Genomic DNA, 27,600 nt, shown 5'->3' with positions numbered 1-27,600 from the left:
CACTTTTTCAAGTTTTACTGTCTAGATTTTTGCGATGAGGTCCTCACTCGCAATGGTAGCATGACCGAGCGGTCTAAGGTGCTGGATTTAGGCTCCAGTCTCTTTGGGGGCGTGGGTTCGAATCCCACTGCTGCCATAGTCTTCGGGTTCTTTTCGTGTTCCTTCCATCCCCTACCAATAAATTGTAAGGGCTGCAGTGGAAATCAAATCTGTTACAGAATGTCTGTCAAGTACAATCAAGCAGGAATCTCATCAAGAGCAATTCTTCCAAACCAGGGTGATGTTAAGTGTTGTGGAAGTTTTCCGTTCAATAAAGCCTGCAGACAAGCGGTGAGTGGTAGCTAACATTCTTTAATAATAACAAGAACAGAAACCAAGCTTGGTGAAGGAATGCATCATCGCGGGGCAGACGATGGGCAGAGTCCCTAACTGAGTCTAGCATGGCCTTCAGTTACATACCTCTTACAGGAACTAAAGGCAGTACACAGCTGTTTTCACACCTTTGGTACCCCCCTCCCCCAAAGAAAGTTACACACTCCCTTGCTACCTCTTACAGTGGAGAAGGAGACAAAAGACTCCTCCCCCCACTCTGGGTCCTTTGTGTGTGAATGCTTCCCTCCAACTTCCTGAGATACCATCTGTTACCAGTATGAGTGTGAGAGACATGCTAAAATCGAGTGGCACCAAGGTATTATACACTAAAATAATGTGATTAATACATGAATAAAAGAAATTCTTTTGCAAAAGTCATTTACCATGTGCAGATGTTTCATATATTTTTATTCACAGTGTCAACACTGACTGGTTAGTGGCTACTCAAGTGTGCTACAAGTCCACCACATTGTAAGGTGTTAGATTGTGTGGTCTTAGGATCTGGGTTAAGACTCCAGGCTCCTCACACATGTGGGTTGAAATCCTATTGCTGCAATAAGAGTTTAACCAGGGCAGGCAGATGCTATTGTATCCAAAAACATTCAGGCAAGTATTAAACATGTTTTTCTAAAACAGCAAGAGCATCACTGAATGTTCTGGGCTTCTATTTTGTGCTGCACTTTTTCAAGTTTTACTGTCTAGATTTTTGAGATGAGGTCCTCACTCGTAATGGTAGCATGACCGAGCGGTCTAAGGTGCTGGATTAAGGCTCCAGTCTCTTCGGAGGCGTGGGTTCGAATCCCACTGCTGCCATAGTGTTCTAGCGGCAAAGTTTTGTTTCTTCCATGCCTTACCAATAAATTGTAAGGGCTACAGTGGAAATCAAATCTGTTATAGAACGTCTGTCAAGTGCATGAAAGTCATCAGGAGCAATTCTTCCAAACCACATTAGTCCGGTGCTGTAAAGTCATTTACAACTTGCATGTTTTTCGTGTCTTTTTGTTCATGGTCTCATCACTGACTGGTTAGTGGACTTTCCCGCATGCCACTCAAGTGTGCTTCAAGTCCAGTCCACTCCCTTGTAATGTGCTTTTGAGCAGAACCTGCAACCGCTGGAGAATTGATTAAGGTGCTGCTATGTTGGTCTCACCAAGGCTGCAGAGTGACAAGAGTATCCTTGATTTCATGACAGTGGAGCAGTCCCATATGGTCTAGCGGTTAGAATGCCTGGTTCTCACCCAGGAGCACGAGCACGACAGTGGCGCACTACCTAACCGGTCCCATATGGTCTAGCGGTTAGGATTCTTGGTTCTCACCCAGGAGCACGACAGTGGCGCATTACCTAACCAGTCCCATATGGTCTAGCGGTTAGAATGCCTGGTTCTCACCCAGGAGCACGGCTATGACAGTGGCGCCCTACCTAACCAGTCCCATATGGTCTAGCGGTTAGGATTCCTGGTTTTCACCCAGGCAGCCCGGGTTCAACTCCCGGTATAGGAACATGTCTTTAATGTGCCCACAAGCCAATGTGTTCTTTGTGTTAATCCCACGATGGATTAAATGGTGCAAAGTTGTTGGCTGAAGGCAAACATCAGGTAAGGCAACAAACCTCTGGCTAAGCACATGGCATAAAACAGGTGATGGTTCAGATCAGGACTATACAGTTTTCAGTGATGAGGATGTACACAAGCAGGCCTGCTAGTTTGAGCAGCGAGTCAAGGTGGCTGTTTATGTGAAAATCAAATGAGCATCTTTGAAACAAGGCAGGGTGCATTAAGGGTACGTCTTTTGCCATCTTACAATGCTGTTCCTTGACTCTCTGTGAATGGTGCTCCTGCCTGTTCATCGGTGGTTATGACAAGTTGCATATCGACGATGATGAAACTGAGCCAAGAGCCCATTGTTAATCAGGGTTGATGAACAGGTTTTAACCAGGACAGGCAGATGTTTTTGTGTCCAAAAAGTATTAAACATGTTTTTCTACAACAGTAAGAGCATCACTGAATGTTCTGGGCTTCTATTTTGTGCTGCACTTTTTCAAGTTTTACTGTCTAGATTTTTGCGATGAGGTCCTCACTCGCAATGGTAGCATGACCGAGCGGTCTAAGGTGCTGGATTTAGGCTCCAGTCTCTTCGGGGGCGTGGGTTCGAATCCCACTGCTGCCATAGTCTTCGGGTTCTTTTCGTGTTTCTTCCATCCCCTACCAATAAATTGTAAGGGCTGCAGTGGAAATCAAATCTGTTACAGAATGTCTGTCAAGTACAATCAAGCAGGAATCTCATCAAGAGCAATTCTTCCAAACCAGGGTGATGTTAAGTGTTGTGGAAGTTTTCCGTTCAATAAAGCCTGCAGACAAGCGGTGAGTGGTAGCTAACATTCTTTAATAATAACAAGAACAGAAACCAAGCTTGGTGAAGGAATGCATCATCGCGGGGCAGACGATGGGCAGAGTCCCTAACTGAGTCTAGCATGGCCTTCAGTTACATACCTCTTACAGGAACTAAAGGCAGTACACAGCTGTTTTCACACCTTTGGTACCCCCCTCCCCCAAAGAAAGTTACACACTCCCTTGCTACCTCTTACAGTGGAGAAGGAGACAAAAGACTCCTCCCCCCACTCTGGGTCCTTTGTGTGTGAATGCTTCCCTCCAACTTCCTGAGATACCATCTGTTACCAGTATGAGTGTGAGAGACATGCTAAAATCGAGTGGCACCAAGGTATTATACACTAAAATAATGTGATTAATACATGACTAAAAGAAATTCTTTTGCAAAAGTCATTTACCATGTGCAGATGTTTCATATATTTTTATTCACAGTGTCAACACTGACTGGTTAGTGGCTACTCAAGTGTGCTACAAGTCCACCACATTGTAAGGTGTTAGATTGTGTGGTCTTAGGATCTGGGTTAAGACTCCAGGCTCCTCACACATGTGGGTTGAAATCCTATTGCTGCAATAAGAGTTTAACCAGGGCAGGCAGATGCTATTGTATCCAAAAACATTCAGGCAAGTATTAAACATGTTTTTCTAAAACAGCAAGAGCATCACTGAATGTTCTGGGCTTCTATTTTGTGCTGCACTTTTTCAAGTTTTACTGTCTAGATTTTTGAGATGAGGTCCTCGCTCGTAATGGTAGCATGACCGAGCGGTCTAAGGTGCTGGATTAAGGCTCCAGTCTCTTCGGGGGCGTGGGTTCGAATCCCACTGCTGCCATAGTCTTCGGGTGCTTTTCGTGTTTCTTCCATCCCCTACCAATAAATTGTAAGGGCTGCAGTGGAAATCAAATCTTTTTTTTTTTTTTTTTTTTTTTTTTTTTCTTTGCCTGTCCCGTTTGGCTCTTTTGCCATCAGAATTATTGTCTAAAGGCGAAGAAAGATGCCCAACGGATTTTCTTTACCAAATTGACCATCCCAGCTTTGCCGTAATGGTCCATTTGATTCACCTTTTATTCTTTATTTTATTTTCACTTGCTGAATACGGGACAGACTTGACTGGGGGAAAGAAAAGGGAGAAAGAAAGAGGGAAAGAAAAACAGTTGAGAAGAGGGATGGGGGAGAAGGGCAAAAAACAAAAACCAACAGAATAAGCAAAAAATAAATAAATAAATAAAAATACATATATCGATCACCTGGATCACCTGTTGAGAAAGAAAAAAGAAAACAAGCAGAAGAAAACGAGAGTAATACAATAAACAACATCACAATGATATATGGGAATATGACAGTAAATACTAAATATTAAACATTGTTGTGCAGCACGTAAGATCGACAGCACAGTGTGCATTGAGGTAGGAGCCAAAAAGGGTGTAGTTTGTGTGTGTGATCACCCGTGTGTACACCTGTGAGCATGGACGCGCTTGTTTTCTTAAAAGGTTCCCTCATGTAATGATCTGCTAGAGGGTGTGGGGGGCCACTGCCCCGTCCTCCAGGGCATGAAGCAGGTATGGAGGAGATCAAAACTCCAGACATCCAGAGGCCCCCAGAACACAAGAGACCAAGGAAGACCAACAGAGGGGCAGCCGTGCCACTGTCCCAGAAAGAGCTGAGGAGAGTCCCAGATGAGGGGTCACCCAGCAGCCACGGAGCAGAAGCCAGGGGGGGTTGCAGCGACGTGCCCGTGAGCTCCGCCGGCAGCCAGCTGTGCCTGAGTGACCGAGCCCCAGGCCGAGAGGCCGGGGGCACCCCACCTCCGAAGTGGCCCAAGCGAGCCCCAGGCTCCAGGCCCCGATAAGCAGCCGCCAAGGAGTGAGCCGGTGTGTACCCGGACGCCCACCCCCGGACACAAAGAACCACCAACGCACCGATGTCTGAGGGAGTCCGCCCCCGGCAGGGGAAGTGGTGGGGGGAGATAGGCCTCCAAACCTTGGAGGGCCTGAGCTGTCCTCAGAGAGGTGGCGTCTGATACCCAACCTGACATACAGTGGGGCAAAAAAGTATTTAGTCAGCCACCGATTGTGCAAGTTCCCCCACTTAAAATGATGACAGAGGTCAGTAATTTGCACCAGAGGTACACTTCAACTGTGAGAGACAGAATGTGAAAAAAAAATCCATGAATTCACATGGTAGGATTTGTAAAGAATTTATTCGTAAATCAGGGTGGAAAATAAGTATTTGGTCACCTCAAACAAGGAAAATCCCTGGCTCTCACAGACCTGTAACGTCTTCTGTAAGAAGCTTTTCTGTCCCCCACTCGTTACCTGTATGAATGGCACCTGTTTGACCTCATCATCTGTATAAAAGACACCTGTCCACAGCCTCAACCAGTCAGACTCCAAACTCCGCCATGGCCAAGACCAAAGAGCTTTCGAAGGACACCAGGAAAAGAATTGTAGACCTGCACCAGACTGGGAAGAGTGAATCTACAATAGGCAAGCAGCTTGGTGTGAAAAAATCAACTGTGGGAGCAATCATCAGAAAATGGAAGACATACAAGACCACTGATAATCTCCCTCGATCTGGGGCTCCACGCAAGATCTCATCCCGTGGGGTCAAAATGATCATGAGAACGGTGAGCAAAGATCCCAGAACCACACGGGGGGACCTGGTGAATGACCTGCAGAGAGCTGGGACCAAAGTAACAAAGGTCACCATCAGTAACACACTACAACGGCAGGGAATCAAATCCCGCAGTGCCAGACGTGTTCCGCTGCTGAAGCCAGTGCATGTCCAGGCCCGTCTGAAGTTTGCCAGAGAGCACATGGATGATACAGCAGAGGATTGGGAGAATGTCATGTGGTCAGATGAAACCAAAGTAGAACTTTTTGGTATAAACTCAACTCGTCGTGTTTGGAGGAAGAAGAATACTGAGTTGCATCCCAAGAACACCATACCTACTGTGAAGCATGGGGGTGGAAACATCATGCTATGGGGCTGTTTTTCTGCCAAGGGGACAGGACGACTGATCCGTGTTAAGGACAGAATGAATGGGGCCAAGTATCGTGAGATTTTGAGCCAAAACCTCCTTCCATCAGTGAGAACTTTGAAGATGAAACGAGGCTGGGTCTTCCAACATGACAATGATCCAAAACACACCGCCCGGGCAACAAAGGAGTGGCTCCGTAAGAAGCATTTGAAAGTCCTGGAGTGGCCTAGCCAGTCTCCAGACCTCAACCCCATAGAAAATCTGTGGCGGGAGTTGAAAGTCCGTGTTGCTCGGCGACAGCCCCAAAACATCACTGCTCTTGAGAAGATCTGCATGGAGGAATGGGCCAAAATACCAGCTACTGTGTGTGCAAACCTGGTAAAGACCTATAGTAAACGTTTGACCTCTGTTATTGCCAACAAAGGTTATGTTACAAAGTATTGAGTTGTATTTTTGTTATTGACCAAATACTTATTTTCCACCCTGATTTACGAATAAATTCTTTACAAATCCTACCATGTGAATTCATGGATTTTTTTTTCACATTCTGTCTCTCACAGTTGAAGTGTACCTCTGGTGCAAATTACTGACCTCTGTCATCATTTTAAGTGGGGGAACTTGCACAATCGGTGGCTGACTAAATACTTTTTTGCCCCACTGTATGGACACAGACATACAGGCACACACAGATACAAACATCCATTCCCACCCTCATGCTCTCATATGCACTTACTCCACACTTGACCAACGTGGAGACAGACATAAAGAGACGCTGTACACACAATCACACTCCCCAAGCGTACTCTACGAACCGGGTCTAGGTACCCTTGCCCCTGGAGGGGGGAACCGCACCCAGACCCAGGTTGTGTTACCCTTTTTCCCTGCGGTGGGGAGAAGCAGACCGCCCCAACTCCGCAGCAGCAGGGAGGCCCCACATTCCGGACCCCAGTCGGACGGCCAACTCCTCCTCCTAGCCCCCCTGCTCCAGCAGACCGCAGAGAACGAGGGTGAGAGAAGACTCCTAACCTCCCTCCACCCGCTCATTGTAGTGTTGATGTATGTGTGTTCTAAGGTGCATTTAAAACCCAGGAGGGCATGGAGCTACCTGCCAGAGAGCAGCAGGTAAGCGCATAGTCCCTCCTGCTAGCCCTCAATGTCTACGTGTATTTAAAATTGAGAGGTGGGCAACGACGCCAGGGGTGAGGTGTACACCCTGATGGTAATTGGGATTCCATGTAGCGTGCCCACCCCCAAGATCCTATATGTATGTGTAATGAGAGTGTGAGTAATGTGAATGTCTAAGTTGCGGGATAAAATTGAGGCAGAGGCAGCCAGAAGGGGACAGAGGGGGGGGGGGTTACCTCCTCTGCACCCTGGTGACACACCCCTACTCCAAGGCCCTGCATGTGTGGGTGGTTGTGGTGGAGCGGGAAGAGGGAGGCAGCTGGAGATGGGGAGGGAAGGAAGGGGGGGGCAAGTGACCCCTCCCTGGGGCCAGCTCCCCCGCTGACCCCAGTAGGCACCCCCATACTCTGCGACCCGCCAGGGAAGGGGGGCCCAGGCCCATCCGAACCGGGGCCCAGTGCAGCGGCGCCGCCCGGCCCCACAGAGCCCGGGGCAGTCCACCCAACCCCACCACAGAGAAAACTGCACCCACCCCATCATCCACTCATCTTCCAGACTACATAAGACAATAGACGCCCAGGCTGAGATCTTCCTCCACCTCTCCTGTATCTCCCCCTCTTGCAGAGAGAGTTCCTCAGAGAGGAAAGCTCCTGCAAGATGTGACAACCCCCCCCCCCCCCCCCCCCCCACCAGTTGAAGAGCCCCCCAGGTGGCTCGGCGCACCGGCGGCACCCCGCGCCAGTGGTGGGCCCCCATATACCCACCGGCCCACAACCCCGGCAACACACCAACCAGGACCCAGGCCCCCGAGGCCCGGCCAGGGCCCCAGGCCAGAGCCGGAGCGCCCCCAGAACCTCACGCCCGTCCCGGACCCACCCAGGGGCAGCCAGGCTACCAGGTCAGTAACCCCCGTCCGTCAGCACAGACCCTCCCCTAGCCCCGCTGCACGTAGCCACGAGGAAACCGTCACCTAAGAGCCAACAGAGCCCCTAATTGGCCATGACCGCTACCCCGGGTTGAGCCCCCCAAGGAAGATGCTCCCGGGGGAACCCCCCGACGCCCTAAGCCTGACCCTACCCCCACACCAATCACAACAGTGAAGGCGAGACCAAAATATGACCCCCCACCCCCACTAGGTGATGGAGCTGATCAGAGGAGCCCAGAGCGATTGATCTGATGTGGTGGCAGAGGCTGTATCAAGACTAATGTAATCTAATAGATAATTTCTATATTGGTTAGAATTAAGATTGTTTTTATTTTTCCAGTTCATGAGGACTGTTTTCTTGGCTATGCATAGGGCAGTGAAAACCATATGGGCTATATTCTTTTCTGAAGTGACATTATCTAAGCTGCCCAACAAACACACTAAGGGGGAAGTTGGAATGTTACATTTCAGACACTTTGATAAGTCTTCACATATCTCGCGCCAAAACTTCTGAACTGGTGGACAGAACCAAAGAGCATGGATATAATTGTCCGGTGAATTGGTTTGGCAGTGTGAGCAGTTGTTGGTAGATGCAAAGCCCATCTTGAACATCCGATGACCTGTATAGTGCACTCTATGTAGTATTTTGTATTGAATTAATTGAAGACTGGGATTTTTGATTAGATGAAAGGTTTTTAAGCAAATCTGAGACCAGAAGTTTTGGTCTAAGTTAACTGATAAATCCGCTTCCCATTTTGCAATAGGAAGTGATATTGATTCATCTGTTTTAGAAAGCATTCTGTATATTTTGGATAGTAATTTGGGGGTTTTAAGAGTAAAAAATTGAACCACACTTGGTGGTGTTTGTAGTTCAACTTGACCCGGTTTAAATTTCTTTTTTATTATGGATTTAATTTGTTGATATTCTAAAAATCTTTTCTTGTTGATCCCATATTGTGTAACTAGTCTGTCAAATGAAATAAATTCTGTTCCTTCTAGTATATGTTCTACATATTTGATTCCTTTACCATTCCAATCTGAAAAGTTTATCATATTATTGTTTTGTAATATGTCAGGGTTGTTCCAGATAGGTGTACGTTTGCATGGGATTAATGAAGACTCTGTCAACTTCAGAAACTCCCACCATGCTGTCAGAGAAGAGCTGATGTTGATGCTTTTGAAGCATTCATGTCGTTGGATGTTTGAGCTGATAAATGGTAGATCTGAAATCTCTAGATTATTGCAAAGTGCTTGTTCTACATCTAGCCAAGGTTCATCTAAAAGGGTATGTTTTAGCCATCCTGAGATAAACTGAAGCCTGTTGGCTAAGAAGTAGTGCTGAAAGTTAGGTAGTTCTAATCCTCCTTTATCCTTGGTCTTTTGTAGTGTTTTTAAGCTTATACGTGGGGGCTTATTTTTCCAAAGGAATTTGGACATATATGAATCTAGAGATCTGAACCAATCTTGCGGCGGTTTAGTTGGGATCATTGAGAATAAATAATTTATTTTTGGTAATACCATCATTTTTATAGCAGCAACCCTTCCCATGAGTGATATGGGTAGACATTTCCATCTAGCCAGATCACCTTCTACTTTCTTTAAAAGTGGGGTATGGTTTAATTTAGTTAGATCTGCAAGCTTGGGAGAAATATTAATACCTAAATATTTTATATTTCCCGATTGCAGTGGAGTAGAAGAGGAATTATGGAAGCAGCAATTAATAGCAAGGACTGTAGATTTTGACCAGTTAATTGAGTAATCTGATATTCTTGCAAAAGAGTTTATCAATTCAATCACCCCAGAGATATTGGTTTGTGAATTTTGGAGAAAGAGTAACACATCATCAGCATAAAGGCTGATTTTATGTTCCACGTTCTTGCATTTTATGCCCTTAATTGCTGAATTCTGTCTAATTGCTGCTGCTAGTGGTTCGATAAAAATTGCAAACAGTGAAGGGGAGAGTGGGCATCCCTGCCTGGTGCCCCTCAGGAGACATAAGCTGGAGGATGTCTGGTCATTTGTTCTGACACAAGCTGTTGGGGAATTATATAATATTTTTAACCAGTTGATGAAAGAAGATCCAAAACCAAATTTGTGTAAAGTTGCAAATAGAAATTTCCAGTTAACTCTGTCAAACGCTTTTTCTGCATCTAAGGAAAATATTGTAGTTTCAAGGTTTTTACTGTATGAGTAGTCTATCAAATTAAGTAATCTACGTGTATTTGTTGATGAGTGCCTACCTTTTATGAAACCAGTTTGGTCAGGATGAATTAAGAGGGGGGTTATTTTCTCTAGTCTCTTCGAGAGAGCTTTGCAGATTATTTTGAGGTCTACATTAATAAGGGATATTGGACGATAGCTTGAGGGATATACAGGGTCTTTGCCTGGTTTTAGCAGGAGATTAATGTTTGCAGAATTCATATTTGATGGAAGTCTGCCCTTTTCTTTGATTTCTAACAACGTTCTGTAAAAAACTGGTGCTAGAATCGTCCAGAATTCTCTGTAGAATTCTGCAGGAAAGCCGTCTGGACCTGGAGCCTTATTATTGGACATACTTATCAGGGCTTCCTGGAGTTCACCTGATGTCAGTGGCGAATCCAGTGCCATTGCTTGAGCTTCTAATAATTTTGGGAGAGTTATGTTGTCTAAAAATTGATCAATTTCCTTTTTAGATGGGTTTATTTGTGGTGAATACGTTTTATAGAAATCCCTGAAAATGTTGTTTATTTGTTTCGGTTCATATATTGTGTTCCCAGATGAATCTTGAACAGCACATATAGTTGTTTTTTCTTTATTTATTTTTAGCTGGTTTGCTAGAAATTGACCGGATTTATTACTATGTTCATAATTTTGTAAGCGTAGTCTTTGTACTAAGAATTTTGTTTTTCTATCAATTATCTCATTTAATTCTAGTTTTGTTTTGCGTATTTTGTTCAATGTTTCCTGATCTTGGTGGGACGCGTAGGCTTCTTCTAGTGATTTGATGTTTTTTTCTAATTCCTGAATATTTTTGTTTTCTTTTTTCTTTTTATGTGATGAGAAAGAAATTATTTTACCTCTCATCACAGCTTTCCCTGCTTCCCATAAAACAGAAGCTGATGTTCCGGGAGTGTCATTAAAGTCTAAATATGAAGTCCACTCTTTTTTAAAATATTTAATAAAGTCTTCATCTTTAAGCAGTGATGTATTAAATCTCCAGTTTTTACTTGGCATAGTATTATTCTTGTGCATTAGTGTTAAAGATACAGGAGCATGATCGCTGACAGCTATAGGGTGAATCTCAGTGTCTGAAACGTCACTCAGCAGTGAGCTGCTGACCAAAAAATAATCTAGACGAGAGTAGGAGTGATAAACATGTGAAAAAAAAGTATATTCCTTACTGGTGGGGTGAAGGGAGCGCCATGCATCGCAAAGACCAAAGTCGCTCATATACTGTTTGATTATATTTGTGGACTGCCAATTACGCTGAGTTCCTGCTGTATTGAGCCTATCCATTTCTTCATTCAGTCCAAGGTTGAGGTCGCCTCCAAGCACAAGTGTGCCATCTAAGTGTTCAGAGAGTGCACTGAAAAAACCGTGAAAGAATGAGGGATCATCAACATTTGGACCATATACACTTACAATACATAGCTTTTTATCAAGTATAGATAGTTTAATGATTAAGAATCTGCCCTCTGGATCTATAACTGTATCGAGTACTGTGAAATTAATTTTTTTATGGATTAAAATTGCTACTCCCCTTTGTCTAGAATTATAACAAGCTGAGAACACATTAGGAAACTCAGGTGTTTTAAGTTCATTCGAACCTCTAAGAGGTCTGTGGGTCTCTTGTAAAAGGACAACATCTGCCTGTAGTTTTTTGAGTTGGTTAAATATTTTTAACCTCTTTTCTCTGGAGCCAGCTCCATTTACATTCCACGTAACGAATCTTAGTGCACCCATAGATGTCTGTACATAACTAGGGATGTACTCTGTGTGTGTCGCTTAGACAGGTGGAGAGAATACATCACTTGTTCATAAATAAGGAGAGGGAGAGAGAGAAAAAATGTGTGGCGAGATGCTCCCTGAGTCTGACTATGTGTTTGCATATTTACTAATATGAGTATGCTTGGCTTAAGTGTGTGTATCCTGTAGGTCTGTGTGCGCTGTCTGACTGATGTAAATGTGCTGCCGTTGAGCGCATGACTGTGCGTGATCGTGCAGTGAGTAAGTGTCGAAATAAATGATGTTGTTTGTGGATGAGTGTGGAAGCAGGTGATCGAAGCAGTGAAAGAAATAAAGAAAGAAACCAAGGACGAGGGTGAGCAGCATAAAAACAAGAGGGGGAAAAGAGAGAAGGAAAAAAAAAAAAAAAAAAAAAAAAACGAGAAGAGAGAAAAGAAAACATAAACATTCCAATTAAATCACTGACGGAGAGTGACGGTGTTAATACTGCTATGAAATCACACTTAAGATGCGATTTGATACCGGTAAGTTAAACAGATGTTAATGCAAGTTAGTGTGAGTGGATAGGGAAAGGGTGTAGCGGATTCTTATCTGGTCTGAAGTTAATACAGCCACGGAGTGATGTTGGGGTCGCGGTGGAGCTGTCCGTCCACGTACAGCCGGTCCACAGCGATGACAGCGCGGGAGCCTTTCTGGATGAAGCCGCGTCGAATTGGGAAGAGGACCCTGCGTCGTTCCAGGATCTCTTTGGGGAACTGATCGTTCACGCTGAAGTCCGTTCCTTTTAATTCCCTGCCGCGGCTTTTCACATGTTGCTTTTGTTTGAAGTGGCCGAATTTGGCCACGATAGGACGTGGTCTCCCGGCCGTAGCCCGAATGGGGCCGAGGCGGTGCACCCTATCGAAGACGATGTTCTTCACCGTGTCCTCCGGCAGCTTCAGGTGGGTTTGGATGAAGCTTTTTACCGTGGTCTCCGCGTCCTCTCCAGCGGCTTCTGGAATACCAGAAAATACTAGATTATCACGCATGCTACGAGCTTGTAGATCAATAACCGTTTCTTTTATTTTTTTATTTTCTCTATTGAGCTGGGTAACATTTTCTGTGAGAGATTTCACCGACTCCCTTAGCATGGCATTTTCAGCAGCGAGCGTTTCCACTTGCTGCTGGCTGAACTCCAGGGATTCTCGCAAGCATTTAAATTCCCGGTGAAGAATCTCCACCAGGGACAGCCTTGCGTCGAAACTGGACAATCGCTTGTCGATTGACTCCAGTATGTCGGCAATATCTTTGCCAGCTGGCGATGTTGTGCCGGGGGAATCTGCCGGGCGTTGTCTTTTCGACGACGGCGTCTCAGATTTGGCCGGGGAAGCTGCACTCTGGGCCTTCTTCATCACGAGATCCTGAAAGCACTGATCAATATAATCTTGGAGAGCCTCTAAACTCTCCCCGTTGTTCTCCAGGGTGTTGGAGATTATTTAGACAAATATTGTTAGTTATGAGACAATTGATAAGTGTATTTGGTAATACTGAAGCTTAAAGAAATTTGTTCAAATCTAAACTACCATTTGCTTTAATTTTCCGCCAAAATCTCCGGAGTCTGACGTCAGTTACAACATGAATCGCTTACCTTGACCGTCACTTCCGCTTACCTTCCTACTGAAAACGTCTCCTTTCCTACTCTGGAAATGGAAATCAAATCTGTTACAGAATGTCTGTCAAGTACAATCAAGCAGGAATCTCATCAAGAGCAATTCTTCCAAACCAGGGTGATGTTAAGTGTTGTGGAAGTTTTCCGTTCAATAAAGCCTGCAGACAAGCGGTGAGTGGTAGCTAACATTCTTTAATAATAACAAGAACAGAAACCAAGCTTGGTGAAGGAATGCATCATCGCGGGGCAGACGATGGGCAGAGTCCCTAACTGAGTCTAGCATGGCCTTCAGTTACATACCTCTTACAGGAACTAAAGGTAGTACACAGCTGTTTTCACACCTTTGGTACCCCCCTCCCCCAAAGAAAGTTACACACTCCCTTGCTACCTCTTACAGTGGAGAAGGAGACAAAAGACTCCTCCCCCCACTCTGGGTCCTTTGTGTGTGAATGCTTCCCTCCAACTTCCTGAGATACCATCTGTTACCAGTATGAGTGTGAGAGACATGCTAAAATCGAGTGGCACCAAGGTATTATACACTAAAATAATGTGATTAATACATGAATAAAAGAAATTCTTTTGCAAAAGTCATTTACCATGTGCAGATGTTTCATATATTTTTATTCACAGTGTCAACACTGACTGGTTAGTGGCTACTCAAGTGTGCTTCAAGTCCACCACATTGTAAGGTGTTAGATTGTGTGGTCTTAGGATCTGGGTTAAGACTCCAGGCTCCTCACACATGTGGGTTGAAATCCTATTGCTGCAATAAGAGTTTAACCAGGGCAGGCAGATGCTATTGTATCCAAAAACATTCAGGCAAGTATTAAACATGTTTTTCTAAAACAGCAAGAGCATCACTGAATGTTCTGGGCTTCTATTTTGTGCTGCACTTTTTCAAGTTTTACTGTCTAGATTTTTTGAGATGAGGTCCTCACTCGTAATGGTAGCATGACCGAGCGGTCTAAGGTGCTGGATTAAGGCTCCAGTCTCTTCGGAGGCGTGGGTTCGAATCCCACTGCTGCCATAGTGTTCTAGCGGCAAAGTTTTGTTTCTTCCATGCCTTACCAATAAATTGTAAGGGCTACAGTGGAAATCAAATCTGTTATAGAACGTCTGTCAAGTGCATGAAAGTCATCAGGAGCAATTCTTCCAAACCACATTAGTCCGGTGCTGTAAAGTCATTTACAACTTGCATGTTTTTCGTGTCTTTTTGTTCATGGTCTCATCACTGACTGGTTAGTGGACTTTCCCGCATGCCACTCAAGTGTGCTTCAAGTCCAGTCCACTCCCTTGTAATGTGCTTTTGAGCAGAACCTGCAACCGCTGGAGAATTGATTAAGGTGCTGCTATGTTGGTCTCACCAAGGCTGCAGAGTGACAAGAGTATCCTTGATTTCATGACAGTGGAGCAGTCCCATATGGTCTAGCGGTTAGAATGCCTGGTTCTCACCCAGGAGCACGAGCACGACAGTGGCGCACTACCTAACCAGTCCCATATGGTCTAGCGGTTAGGATTCTTGGTTCTCACCCAGGAGCACGACAGTGGCGCATTACCTAACCAGTCCCATATGGTCTAGCGGTTAGGATTCCTGGTTTTCACCCAGGCGGCCCGGGTTCAACTCCCGGTATGGGAACATGTTTTTAATGTGCCCAAACATCAGGTAAGGCATGGTTAAGCACATGGCATAAAACAGGTGATGGTTCAGATCAGGACTATACAGTTTTCAGTGATGAGGATGTACACAAGCAGGCCTGCTAGTTTGAGCAGCGAGTCAAGGTGGCTGTTTATGTGAAAATCAAATGAGCATCTTTGAAACAAGGCAGGGTGCATTAAGGGTACGTCTTTTACCATCTTACAATGCTGTTCCTTGACTCTCTGTGAATGGTGCTCCTGCCTGTTCATCGGTGGTTATGACAAGTTGCATATCGACGATGATGAAACTGAGCCAAGAGCCCATTGTTAATCAGGGTTGATGAACAGGTTTTAACCAGGACAGGCAGATGTTTTTGTGTCCAAAAAGTATTAAACATGTTTTTCTACAACAGTAAGAGCATCACTGAATGTTCTGGGCTTCTATTTTGTGCTGCACTTTTTCAAGTTTTACTGTCTAGATTTTTGCGATGAGGTCCTCACTCGCAATGGTAGCATGACCGAGCGGTCTAAGGTGCTGGATTTAGGCTCCAGTCTCTTTGGGGGCGTGGGTTCGAATCCTACTGCTGCCATAGTCTTCAGGTTCTTTTCGTGTGTCTTTTTTGAAATTTAAATTTCATGAAATTTTTCTCCATTATTTACCTATTCTGTCACAAAGTACATAACTCAGACTAAACTGTATCATCACAATTTTGAGATGATACATACCAGACATATAGTCTACAATTATGCAGACATACAACTTTTAATACAAAGACTAAAGCTAAAACCATAAACTGCTAGTTTATATCTATTCATTTTCCAGCACAAACTCAGTATTGATATCATTACTTTATTCCAGTCATGCTTTTTCCTTCCTTCACCGAGCATGCTTTAAATCTGTTGCTCTTCTGCCATTCTGCGTTGCAGCCCGCCTCCTCTCCTTTCTCCTCCTCACTGTGGTCACTCAGAACCCTGTCCCAGCCTCCATCTTCATCTTCATTACTATCAGCATGTTGACTCTGGGGTGGTTGTTGTGCAAAATCCTGTCACTGCTGGGATTCTTTCTGCTATGATGGGTCATTGGAGTCTTAACTGCCAAACAGTTAGATTTATTTCTGTGTTTCAATAAATCATGTTCAGTTTTTCCACATGATCTCTCCTTATTGAATTGTTTTTGTAGATAAGCTTCAAGCTAGCAAGCAATACCTAAATCAAAAATATTATCACCAGAAGTGAGAAACTGTCTGCAGCTCCAGCTGTGTGCTGCATGTATTAAAGATGACTTCAGACACTGTCTGGTTGTCATGTCTGAAACAGGCTGTACAGTCACACAGATAAAAGACAGCAGTCATGTTTTTACAGGTGAGATGCTCAGCATTGCGTCCTCCAGGTCTTTATCCTCATCCGTTCCCTGTGATGGAGGCAACCATTAGATAAATATGTACTGAATTTATATTTCACGTCAACAATGTTATTAAAATATTATTAAAACAACTTACCAGGGGGTTGTTTAGTTGTGGCGTTTGTAGTAGCAGGCGCAGACTGCTGCTTCTTCCGCAGGTACTGCTGGAGCTTATGCATCCATGTTCCTTGACTACCAACCAGCTGATCATCCTCAGAGGCTTCTGCTGCAACACTCACTCTGCTGGTCTCGTAGTTCAGAAGAGTCTTTATCTCTGTAAAGCTGAGGGCATACTGTACAAATGAATATAAGCTCTCCTTGCCATGCCCATCTTCCACAGAGGTCCCTGCAGCCTCTTGCTTCTGGAGATCTTTGATCAGGTTCATGGTGTACCCGACATCATTCTCCAGAAGACACCGGAAAGATTTCCCTTTAAATTTTCCAAACTGCAGGATGTACTCTCCCTGCACTTCTTTCATGTCAGAGGCATCCCCTCCTCTCTAATAGATGACAGTCAGAGCATCGTCCTCCCTCACAGGTGCAGACCTGTCCTGAAGCTTGGGGTCATTTTTAATCCGTTGAGCTTCTTTTGACGGGTCCTGGAGAAGGTATCCAAGTGGCCCCTAGCGGAACACCACCGAGATTTTCCCTGGATATGGCGCAACTTTCTTCTGCATCTTGACATGCAGTGAAAAAATAAACAATTATATCAAACAAAATTGATTCCAAACACAAACAAAGACATTTCAGGTTATAATCTTGCTGCACATTGTGGCTGGGTTTAACAGCAGGATGCAGGAGAACAATAAAGACACAATTTGAAAGAACATTGACAACATTTGCAATAAAATAATTTTTTCCTCCAGGTATAACAAACTGTTCTGTCTGTAAATAAAAACCTTTCATGGTTGAATGATTATTGGCATATCACCAAAATTGTTGTAACTGCTTAGTAGTCATGGCACATAAGAATTGCTGGTAGATTATCAACATATCTATTTAAGCTATTGTGTTTATTCATACACGAGTGGGCATTGCTCATGTTAGTGAGATATCAAGACAGACTTTCGCATTGATAAGGTGACTGACCATTACAACATGAAAGCAATACATTTAAAGCAGGTTCAGTCATTTAGCATGTCATCTCATAACAAGCCACTTATCTGTTATTTAATTGTACCACATTATAGTAATGTCAGCGCCACAGCAATCAGAAACCTACAAAGTTTATTTAACAGTAAAACACGTCAATGAAACACGCAATTTATTTAAGGAGCAGGTTCATTCGTGATTTACCGTGCCACTTTACAACAGCGGATAAACCCCCACCGTCTTTAACTAAGCGATACAACTATTTCAATGCAACACGCCTATTACCTGTAATATACACCTGTAAATGTATTCTGTTGGTTTAGTCTTATTTCAAACGACGTTTCTTACCTTTGATCAATGAACGAGGATCGTTGAGATGTGTTGCGAGCGGTGAGTTACTTGTTTTCTCTCCCGAAATGTAAAAGTGGAGATTTTTTAAAAGTGCCGCCGCATCTCAAACTCGCAACAGCGCCGGAAGACCGTAGTGGCCAAAAATATATTACATCCGTAGTGGTTTAGCACTGTCACTACCCGATCCGTACCGGAAACCCGATCGGTACCCCGCATGCGCAAATCTTACGTCACTTCCTCTCTTTGCCAACATTGCGACATTCAATATATTTGAATGATACGGTTAGCGCCCAGTTAGCTCCTAGCATTTCTCAACAGCTCTGCCTCCTTTTCGACTGCCCGGGACATTTAAACAATGGATAATCCGTATACAAACAAAGTCATGCTTTTCTCCTCAACAGAGAGCCTTCCCCGATTGAACAACAGCGCCGTAAAATAAGAAGAATGGCGCCTAATTACAGACTTAATAATATTGATTTAGCAATGTGTCACGTGAAGATTCATCAGCCAGATTAAGTGTTTACTGACAATTGACAGTGATAGCGGACATCATCATCACTATTCCAGTCAATCCTCTCAACACAGACAAGCATAAACACACTCGACTATCACTAAATCAAATTTAACACACGTTTGTAATGACGACAATTCATTTTACAATGGGGTTCATTCGCTCGGTCAGCAGGTGGCAGTATCCTCGTACACTGGGGAGTACACTGCCATTAAACGAACAGAAGAAGAAGAAAACATCTGCACATGCGCGGTACGGATCGGGTAGACCCGATTTGTACGGTCCGACTTTGCACATGCGCAGTAAGGATCGGGGAGTCCCGATCCGTAACTATCTTTTTATTTTTCGTTTTTGTCTACATTGTACTGAAATGCTTCATTATTGCAAACATTTTAAGATATACTTATTATTCTTAACATCTTAACCGATACTCTGACCCATAACTATCGTAAAACGCTACGACCGGAAGTAGACACCTTTCGCGCATGCGGGGTACCGATCGGGTTTCCGGTACGGATCGGGTAGCGACAAGCACTACCATAGAGAATGAATGGGAAACGGTTTAGGCCGTTTAGCTAAACAATCCCAGGCTCCCGCGCGGGAGAGACCCTGTTTTTGTAGTTCAACAACCCATCCCTATTCGAAAAGAGAAAGTTTTTTTTTTTGTCTTTGCCATTAGAACAGTTTGACTACCTGACAGAAAATGACAATGAATCCAGATTTTTGTACAAATTTGTCCTTTTAAAGGCATGTGATCTTAAACTTTTAATCAGCTATATAACAGCCTGTTTCAGTTTAAGCATTGTTTTCAATAAATTGTTTGCTTAGAAAAATGTTTATCGGGACTGTATGACAGGAGCTACCCAATCATTAAACCGTAAATCAATAAACCATTAAACCACCCCATGCATGTGAATGTTGCTGCAGAGCTCCTTCAGTGACAGATTGCTGCATCCTCGATGCATGAAGGAGTGTTTCCGCAGGTCCTTCCTCCCTGCAGCTGTCAGATTGTACAATCAGAACTGCTCCCAACAAACATAGATGTTTACATCAATGCTGTAACTGCAATAAGTTAATCAACCGATTTGCACTACAACCTGGTTTGCCTCTTATCCGTAGTTATTTTTATTTAATTTAATAACTGTACAGTACTCTCTGTATATAGTAACCATTGTCCTTAATGTAAATATGTAAGAAAAATTGTGTCTGTTTCTGTTCTGTGTCCTGTGTACTGTTTGTTTGTATATGTGTCTTTCTGGCTGCTGTTACAACCAAATTTCCCCTTGTGGGACAATTAAAGGATTATTCTATTCTATTCTATTCTATTCTATTCTATTCTATTGATCACAGTACAGTGAGGGAGATTTTATGACACAATGTTGAGTTTGTGTCTGACCTACATTGGAAGATTGTACTTAAATTATCCTAAACGATATCTTTTAAAATTGTTTATTTATGGTGGCAAGTATGAAGGCTATAATAAGGTGTTTGCCATATTAAAAGATTTTCAGTTTATGGAAGATTAAAAATGGGAGAGGCCCTTCTCAGAAAAACTTAATACATATAATGCACTAGGGTGACTACTTATTTTCCCTTTTGAAAATATTGTGGATGTTTTTACCCTGACCGTCTGCATTCCCCAGTTTTTTCCCTTGTTTTTCATCGCAGTTCTGTTTTACTATGTGTACAAAAATGATAATAGTTTAAAAAAAGCCTCAGACAAGAAAAACCTGTCTGTCACGGACCCGGCTCTGGAGGACTCGGGGGTCAGCAGGATGGACCATTATTATTATTATTTTTGTGTGTTTTTCTGCACTATGCTGTGTTCGGTGTTCCACTCATATGTAGAGGCAGGGTGTGTACATGTGTGGCTGGAGGACAGCCACATGCAGGCCTGATGGGTGTGGCACTGCAGGAGGACTGGCCACACCTGAAGTTCCTGCCACACACCTGTTGGTGATCAGGGCTCGTCGGGGGAGCTACTTAGCACGCACAGGGTGTGCAGAAACACAACTGCCGGGAGCACAAGCACGGACGTCGGAGGGGAACACACACATGGGAGTCTAGGGAGCAAAGGGGATTTATTGTGCATCTGTTACCTTCACTGTAAATAAAGTGCACTGTTTGCATCGCAGAACCATGCGTTTTGGGTCCTCATTCCCCCATATCCCCACAGTCTGCCAGCCAGACCGTGACACTGTCACTGTGCGTTTCAGGTTTCATACAAGTGTGTCATACATTTGTTCCATAACCCCATCAACTTTTTTTCTATATATTTCAATTATGCATGTGAAGTGGCTCAGGTCTGTTCCTGGCCTCGTTTTCAGTGTAACATACATTTATAAATAAGATCCCAAGCATGGGAACATCTCAGGATCCCCCAAGAAGATGTGGAGCACATAATTTGGCTTGAGGACTTCTGGAGTTGCTATGCCTTGTTATCTGAGGCATATAATGAGAAGCACCAACTCTACTTTAGAGGAATTTTTTTTTGTTTTGTTTTTTTCTAATTCAGATTTCTTTTGTTTTGCCACATACTTTTTAGTTTTACTTGTCACTTGGTTAGATGTAGGACGAGATCATCATTGGGATTAAAAACATAGTTCATTAACAACACTCAGCATTTCTTTGTGCAACCAGCTCAACAAAAACTAAAAGCCATATTAGAATTAGTATCACAAGTGCAATAACATTTGTTGTGGCCTGGGCTCCTTCATCACAAAAACCACTGACATTGGGGTTTTTTGCCCCAAGCATCAATAAGCATCAATTTCTGCTGAAATGTTTAGAGTATTTGGTGTAAACACCATTAAAGGATGGAACCATCTTGCCTTGGATCAAAAGTTCGTTGTTGTTTATGTAACAGTGTGGGTGATTTTCCTTTTGACACCCTTGGTAGCAATTGAACATCATGTAAAAACATCACAGCCCACCAGATTAACTGGAATGGAAGGATGATACACCATCTCACAAGACTCATCATTTCAAGAGTGATCATTTCAAACTGGTTCCTTCAAGATGAAACCAGAGGATTCACATCATGGAGGTGATTCTGAAGCAACTGTGTGATGGTCTCGTGTCAATATGGATCAAAATCTCTGAGGAATGTTTCCGGCACCTCTGTGAAATTGTACCATGAATAAGGTAGTTATGAAGGCAAAAACAGACTCATTTAAATAGTAGTAAGTCATAAATAAATCCAGTACACCGATAAATAAATGAGTATTAAAATCTATGTTCTCACTTCAGTTATTCAGTTCAGTTCCTATAATGACTGCACACAAATTCTTTAGAATGGCTTTAAAATTGCGCAACTTTATTTATGGTATTAATTCACTTTTTCCACATCACCAAAGCAATCTTTCTATTCTGTTATAGACTTTGTCACATTCCATACAGACTGTAAAATAAGTCATTTTTGAAGACTGTACAAACCATTTTATATTATACACCTTTTTTAGGGTCAAACTCAAACACTTTTTAAGTATTTTCAAAGTCCATTTTAAAGCTTTTTCCAACACATTACCCAAAAAGAATGCATGTTTCACTTCGCATCACCTCAGTAAGACCATGTGAAAATTAAAACAAATCATCCTATGCACCACACAAAAATACTGCAAAAGGAAAAGGTTGCCTATAGTGTATAAACTCAAAACACACATTTCACTTAAAAATTAAGATGTGCAAATGTGAAAAAAACCCAACTTGTTAGAGGTATTCATCTCCTGATGAAAATAAAAAACAACCCCACAAAACAAGAAAACTGCACCAAATACCATAAAACAATACGTGGTAAGTTCAAATTAATACGTCTTCTCATCAGATATTAATGCTTCTTTTCTATATGACACAAAAAATAAGACTAACTGTAAGATATCTGACTACATCGCTGTCTGTATTATTGTTAAAGTCCTAAATTACCACCTTTAAAGTGTTTGTACTAATAACATCATGTACAGTAAGACAGGCATGGAGAACAGCACTGACTGGGAGAGGCTTTAACTTTGTTTTATCGTTCTTTTATTGAGTCTGTTTTATCCTTTTGTTTGGTGGCATGGTTTGGTCAGACCTCTGTCACAGAGAAAAACTCTCTAAATAAGATAGTGAGATGGTCCAGTCATCTGATAGGTGAGCCACAGTCTTGTTTAGCCTCCCTGTCCTCTAAGCAGGTACAGAGGATGGCTTTATCAATCCTTAAATATGGTTCCCATCCTCTAAGGGGTGAATTTCAGCTTCTTCCCTCAGGACGGAGGTTTCTATTTCCGAGATGCAGGACAAAGCGTTATAAAAATAGCTTTGTCTTCGTTGCTGTCACTGAATTAAATAAGAACTGTTTTTGATTCAAAATATTAAATTACTATATATGTGCTACAGGGAGGTTTATATCTTTACTAGGTATGTGTGTTTTTGAAGGGATGCCAAATGCTATCATTTTTTCTGTAAAGCAAATTTACCTTGCCTATGGGTATAAATAAAGTTACCTTGACCTTGACCTTGACATATAAGACTAATCATGCACAAGCATCTATCTAAAACCTGTTTATTTAATCTATCATCTGTGATATTATTATGTAATTGTTTATTATATTGTATTGTTCATTTCCCTTAAATAAACAGGCAGCCTTAAAGTATGAAATATTCATATATGAAAACACATATAAATTTGTATATTGTCTCAGTTGGTAATAGCGTCCCACAGGCCTCAGTGTGAGTTTAAAGCCATTTCTAATGTTTAAGGTGTCTAATGTGTAGGTGCTCACGAGAACAGATTTTGAGTGAAAGTCAGGGAACCTCAGTAGCACAAAAAAGTGGCTGTTCTTTGTGCCCATATGGATCAGTCCCTCATATTAACATTATTATCGCCCTTAAGGTGTTGCCAAATGAGCCAAGATAATATTTGAAAAAGCTGCAGAAATACACAAAAATATAAACTATTATATTTACTTGGTAACAGCTTTGCTTTTAGCCTTTAATCAGAAAGCCTTAAGTTGGGTAGTTATGTATAACAGTAACTCACATTACTGCTATTGCTATGTAATGTTAGTTCACAGCATATTTCAGAAATTACCATACCATAACTAACTGCTTTACAAGCGTTGCTATATTGCATCATGCGCAATGCATTTCAATAGTTTATCATGCGAGTTTGCTAGCTAGCAAGAAAATAGTAATAGTTATAAAAATTAGCATGTTTAACGTACGCATACTTGAAAATTATTTACTAGGACTTAAGCAAACCCCCCCATTCTGAAAAGGTACAAATCATTTTGCAGACCTTTCAGGTGAATTTGGTCGTTGTCTTATCCATGATTTGTATTTGTCCTTTTCCAGCAAACGCTCATTAAAAACTGCAACCTCCAGGCTTGTTATTGCACTCATTCCTGACTGTTCGGGGCGGGTGTCACACACTGAAACAGACATGCAGAGGTGCAAGGCAGCCCAGGTGGAAAAATGTTGTTTTTAGAATTTGCGACTCATTTTATTTCTCTATCTGATAAAAAACAAACAAACAAACAAAAAACTATTCAATCAGACAGTCATTTGTTGTGAATGAAATACAGTTACAGTTTCAAGCAGTTTTAAGCACCACATCTGAAATTCAAGCACTTTTCAAACCATGAAAAGACAATATTAAAATCCAAGCACCCATACAAACCCTTGATATTACATCATAGAAAAAATATAACAAATAAAGGCAAAATCAGTTTAACAGTATTTTACTGTATCTCATTTAATGTAGCAGTGGTTGAATTAAAATACCCTCCCCAAATCCACAGTCCAGCATAGAGCGGCTCAGTGAATGTCGTCTGGACTCTGTGGAGGAGGGCCATGGTGTCAGAGAGGTCGTAGAAGCACAGAATACCTGCTCTGGGATTCAGATAGACTCCAATTTTAGAGGAAGAAGGACCTAAGAGGCGAGTTGTCATGTTGTTGTGTCTGAATTTATAACTGTCCTTGTAACAATCTAATGCCCAAGAATTATTATTGCTTCCAAATGCAGTTTGATCCAGTTTATTCTCATTCTTATATGTTACGGCTACTGAAACTCCTTTCCCTTTCCACTCCACTTCCCAGTAACAAGGTCCAGTCAGACTCTCTTTACTCAGGACCTGCTGCTCAATGGAAAACCTGTCGCTGTTCTTAAGACAGGAATTATCTGGATCTTGAAGCATGTCTGTAACTGTTCTGTTCTGATTAGACAGGAAGAGTTTTCTGTGAACTGTATCTGGATCCAGCGTGAGTTGACATGAATGTTTTAAAAAGTCATCTCTGGTCTTAGGATCACTTTGTGGCAGCAAAACATCCACTGACCTCACTGTCAGAGTGAGCTTCCACAGTTCATCACACAGAAATGCTTTGAGTTTATCTCTAGCTTCTGATATCACCGTTTGAAGACTCTCAAAGTACTTAACCTGACAGATTTTAAAGCTTGGTGAATCTGTAGAGTCAATGAATACGGGCATTGTGGAGTAACTGAGAAGAAATTCGGTGTGGTCCTCTGTGCGTGAAAGCTGCTTCAGCTCCTCTTCTTTCCTCCTCAGCTCAGTGATCTCCTGCTCCAGCTTCTTCTGAAGCTCTTTGACTCGACTCATTTCATCTTTCTGCTGGGATCTGATCTGCTGCTTTAAATTTGAGGCGTTTTCCTTGATGAAACTCACCAGCTCATCAACAGTCATCTCAATGTCCTTCACTGCTGTATCAGCAGACAGTGTGATCCCCTCTATCTCTTTCTCAAGTACTCCTTCTTCCTTCTTTCTGGTCTGGATTCTCCGCTGGACTTCTTTCAGAATTAACTCCAGGTCTTTCTCTTTGTCTGCCCTTTCTTTTTCAACTGGAACTGTTTCATGTCCTCTATGTTTATTTATCCAGCAGAGACAACAGACACACATTTGATCAGTGCGGCAAAACACCTTCATCACCTCATTGTGAACTGAACAGGTGTTCGCTTTCAACACCTTTGAAAAATCTACCAGCTTGTGCTTTTCAAAAGCAGGGGAATCATGGATAGGCTGGAGGTTTTTCATTTTCTCTACTAACTCTGCTAACATGGTGTTTTTCACCAGCATAGGCCTCGGTGTGAAAGCCTGTCTGCACTGAGGACAGCTGTGGATTCCTTTTACGTTCTCTGCTTTCCAGTAGGTTTCAATACAGCTCATACAGTAGTTGTGTCCACAGGGAATAGTCACCGGATCCTTGAGTAGATCCAGACAGACAGCACAGCAGAATTGTCTGTCTTCCATCTTCTTTCCTTGTTGTGCAATTATGTGTGCAGAGGTGAATGCCAAAACTGTTTCACTGTCAGTGAAGAAGTGTGTATCAGGTTAGTCTTCATTTCAGAAAAAGGTGTAGCTTGTGAAACTCGTACCTCCCAGTCTTAATAAATCTTTTTATTGTTGAACAGCAAGAATGTAAAGTGAACTGTGGGAACAGGTAAGCTTTTAATGTAGATTTCTGTATTAAGAACTATTTACAAACATGAAAATAATAGACGCCACAATGAAGAGAGCAACAAGCTGTTACAGTTGCTGCAGGAAATACTAAAAAAAAATCCCAGTCACAAGAGCACCAAGACATATTGTGCAAATTAGAATGAGCAAATGCAACAGAGGTAAAGCTGCAGCTTACTGGAAATCTAAACCCAAAACAGCACAAATATACTTGAGGAACAAGTACAAAGAATATGTCTCCTACTTTACCTTTTTTGGAATTACTTTGGTTGATATATGGTGTCTCCTTTAAAGCAGTGGAGCAAGAGATAGTCAGCTATGCAGTCAGATTCAGACAGAGAGGATGGTTGCTTTTCCTAAAGATGACATACACTGAGTCAGTGACGTGTTTCATTAACACAAAAACAAAGATACAAGTTGAAAAGATCTCGAGTGCACCACAGCACTACAATTAAACAAACTAGACTCCGAAGCCTCTCTTACCTGCAGACATGAGTTCACTCACCGTCTCAGACAAAGAGAACTTGTCCTCACACCTGTTATATAAGGAGGAACAACATTCCTCTGCCCAGATTCCAACCGTCACTTGAAACGTATCATCGTCACCACCATCTTGACAGAAAATGTTGGTGCAGGTGAAATTTAATAGATCCATGGGTACGTCATCTGTACCAACTGCCTTTTCGGTCTTTATGTATTTGGCAGTATTTACATATGGTTACATATTCGCCATGAGGACTAAGGTGGGGGTTGTCCTGTTAATATACACTCATCAGGCACTTTATTAGGCATACCTTGGTAGTACTTGATTTTTACCCCCTTTTGTCTTCAGAGCTGTCTTTATTCTTCATGCCATAGATTCAAGCTGCTTGGAGGTTTTGGTCATATTGACATAATAACATTAGACAGTGGCTGAATATTTGACGCCTGCATCCATGTTGTCAGTCTGCTGTTCTACCACTTCCCAAAGGTGCTCTATTAGATTGAGATCTGGTGACTCTGAAGGCTATTTGAGTACAGTGAACTCATTGTCATGTTCAAGAAACCAGCCCAAAATGTGCCAAGAAAATATCCACCATCCTGAACTGTTGATACAGGGCAGGATGGATCCATGGTTCCATGTGGTTTACACGGGAATTATGACTCTACCATCTGAATTCTACAAGAGGAATTCTCAATGACTAATCAGACCAGGCAACAATTTCCTCCAGTCTTTTTTTGTTTAACCGTGGTGAGTAAAAGCCGTCTTTTTCCAAATGACTGTCAAAGATCAAGCCTCTTCTGTGCAAACACAACCTTAATATAGGCTTTTATTACCTCTTGTCTTGATTACTGCATGATTACTGCAATGCAATGCACTCTTTATCAGAATCAGGCAGGCCTCCATTGCTCGCCTACAGCTGATGCAAAACGTGACTGTCCAATTTTCATCTGGCAAGCAAAAGTACATCACTCCAATTTTAGCTGTCCTTCACTGGCTTCCAGTTCGATTATCAATCCATTTTAAAATCCCTTTATTTGTCCTTAATAATTGTGCCCCATTTTATTTGTCTGAGCTGCTGCACCCATATGTGCCACCTTGTTCTCTCAGTCCAGTGGTATGGTAAATACATATATATATGTACATACAATCCAATTTATTTACTTTACTGTCACTTGGCACTGACATCACAAACAGAAGGAGAAGTGAGGACTTGTAGATTGTAACTGCCAGCCGAGCCCTTATTTTCTTTTACTTTTAAATCTAAATGATCCAAATTGGTGACTTATAAGAAGTCACCCA

The 27,600-nt window shown here is 42.5% G+C and overlaps 1 protein-coding gene, 8 non-coding genes and 1 pseudogene across 9 annotated transcripts; 8 read left to right on the top strand and 2 right to left on the bottom strand.

The window, feature by feature from the left end:
• The first annotated feature begins 54 nt into the window (after nucleotides 1-54).
• On the top strand, nucleotides 55-136 carry trnal-uag (transfer RNA leucine (anticodon UAG)). The gene has a single exon. It is a non-coding gene; the product is annotated as a tRNA-Leu (tRNA).
• Nucleotides 137-1,103: 967 nt separating this feature from the next.
• Nucleotides 1,104-1,185, top strand: trnal-aag (transfer RNA leucine (anticodon AAG)). Its single transcript has one exon. It is a non-coding gene; the product is annotated as a tRNA-Leu (tRNA).
• Nucleotides 1,186-1,800: 615 nt separating this feature from the next.
• On the top strand, nucleotides 1,801-1,872 carry trnae-uuc (transfer RNA glutamic acid (anticodon UUC)). The gene has a single exon. It is a non-coding gene; the product is annotated as a tRNA-Glu (tRNA).
• Nucleotides 1,873-2,456: 584 nt separating this feature from the next.
• Nucleotides 2,457-2,538, top strand: trnal-uag (transfer RNA leucine (anticodon UAG)). Its single transcript has one exon. It is a non-coding gene; the product is annotated as a tRNA-Leu (tRNA).
• Nucleotides 2,539-3,505: 967 nt separating this feature from the next.
• On the top strand, nucleotides 3,506-3,587 carry trnal-aag (transfer RNA leucine (anticodon AAG)). Its single transcript has one exon. It is a non-coding gene; the product is annotated as a tRNA-Leu (tRNA).
• A 10,736-nt stretch (nucleotides 3,588-14,323) lies between these two features.
• Nucleotides 14,324-14,405, top strand: trnal-aag (transfer RNA leucine (anticodon AAG)). The gene has a single exon. It is a non-coding gene; the product is annotated as a tRNA-Leu (tRNA).
• A 537-nt stretch (nucleotides 14,406-14,942) lies between these two features.
• trnae-uuc (transfer RNA glutamic acid (anticodon UUC)) lies at nucleotides 14,943-15,014 on the top strand. The gene has a single exon. It is a non-coding gene; the product is annotated as a tRNA-Glu (tRNA).
• Nucleotides 15,015-15,521: 507 nt separating this feature from the next.
• Nucleotides 15,522-15,603, top strand: trnal-uag (transfer RNA leucine (anticodon UAG)). The gene has a single exon. It is a non-coding gene; the product is annotated as a tRNA-Leu (tRNA).
• A 491-nt stretch (nucleotides 15,604-16,094) lies between these two features.
• Nucleotides 16,095-17,954, bottom strand: LOC118455699 (uncharacterized; annotated as a pseudogene).
• A 6,126-nt stretch (nucleotides 17,955-24,080) lies between these two features.
• LOC102789186 (tripartite motif-containing protein 16-like) lies at nucleotides 24,081-26,324 on the bottom strand. The gene is made up of 3 exons (XM_035915350.2): nucleotides 26,301-26,324; nucleotides 26,067-26,173; nucleotides 24,081-25,665 (listed from the first exon to the last, which is right to left on the bottom strand). Exon 3 carries the CDS (start codon nucleotides 25,608-25,610, stop codon nucleotides 24,087-24,089), a length of 1,524 nt encoding a protein of 507 aa, XP_035771243.2. The 5' UTR covers nucleotides 25,611-25,665; nucleotides 26,067-26,173; nucleotides 26,301-26,324; the 3' UTR covers nucleotides 24,081-24,086.
• Nucleotides 26,325-27,600: the final 1,276 nt, after the last annotated feature.

This window comes from Neolamprologus brichardi, chromosome 3 (genome assembly GCF_056152115.1).
Source record: "Neolamprologus brichardi isolate AB-2024 chromosome 3, ASM5615211v1, whole genome shotgun sequence".
Lineage (NCBI taxonomy): Eukaryota > Metazoa > Chordata > Actinopteri > Cichliformes > Cichlidae > Neolamprologus > Neolamprologus brichardi.
This window is presented reverse-complemented; position numbering and strand designations above follow the sequence as displayed.

Bases quoted from the DNA above. Each gene is read 5' to 3' on its own strand.
- LOC102789186 (XM_035915350.2), bottom strand. From the start codon at position 25,610: ATGGAAGACAGACAATTCTGCTGTGCTGTCTGTCTGGATCTACTCAAG.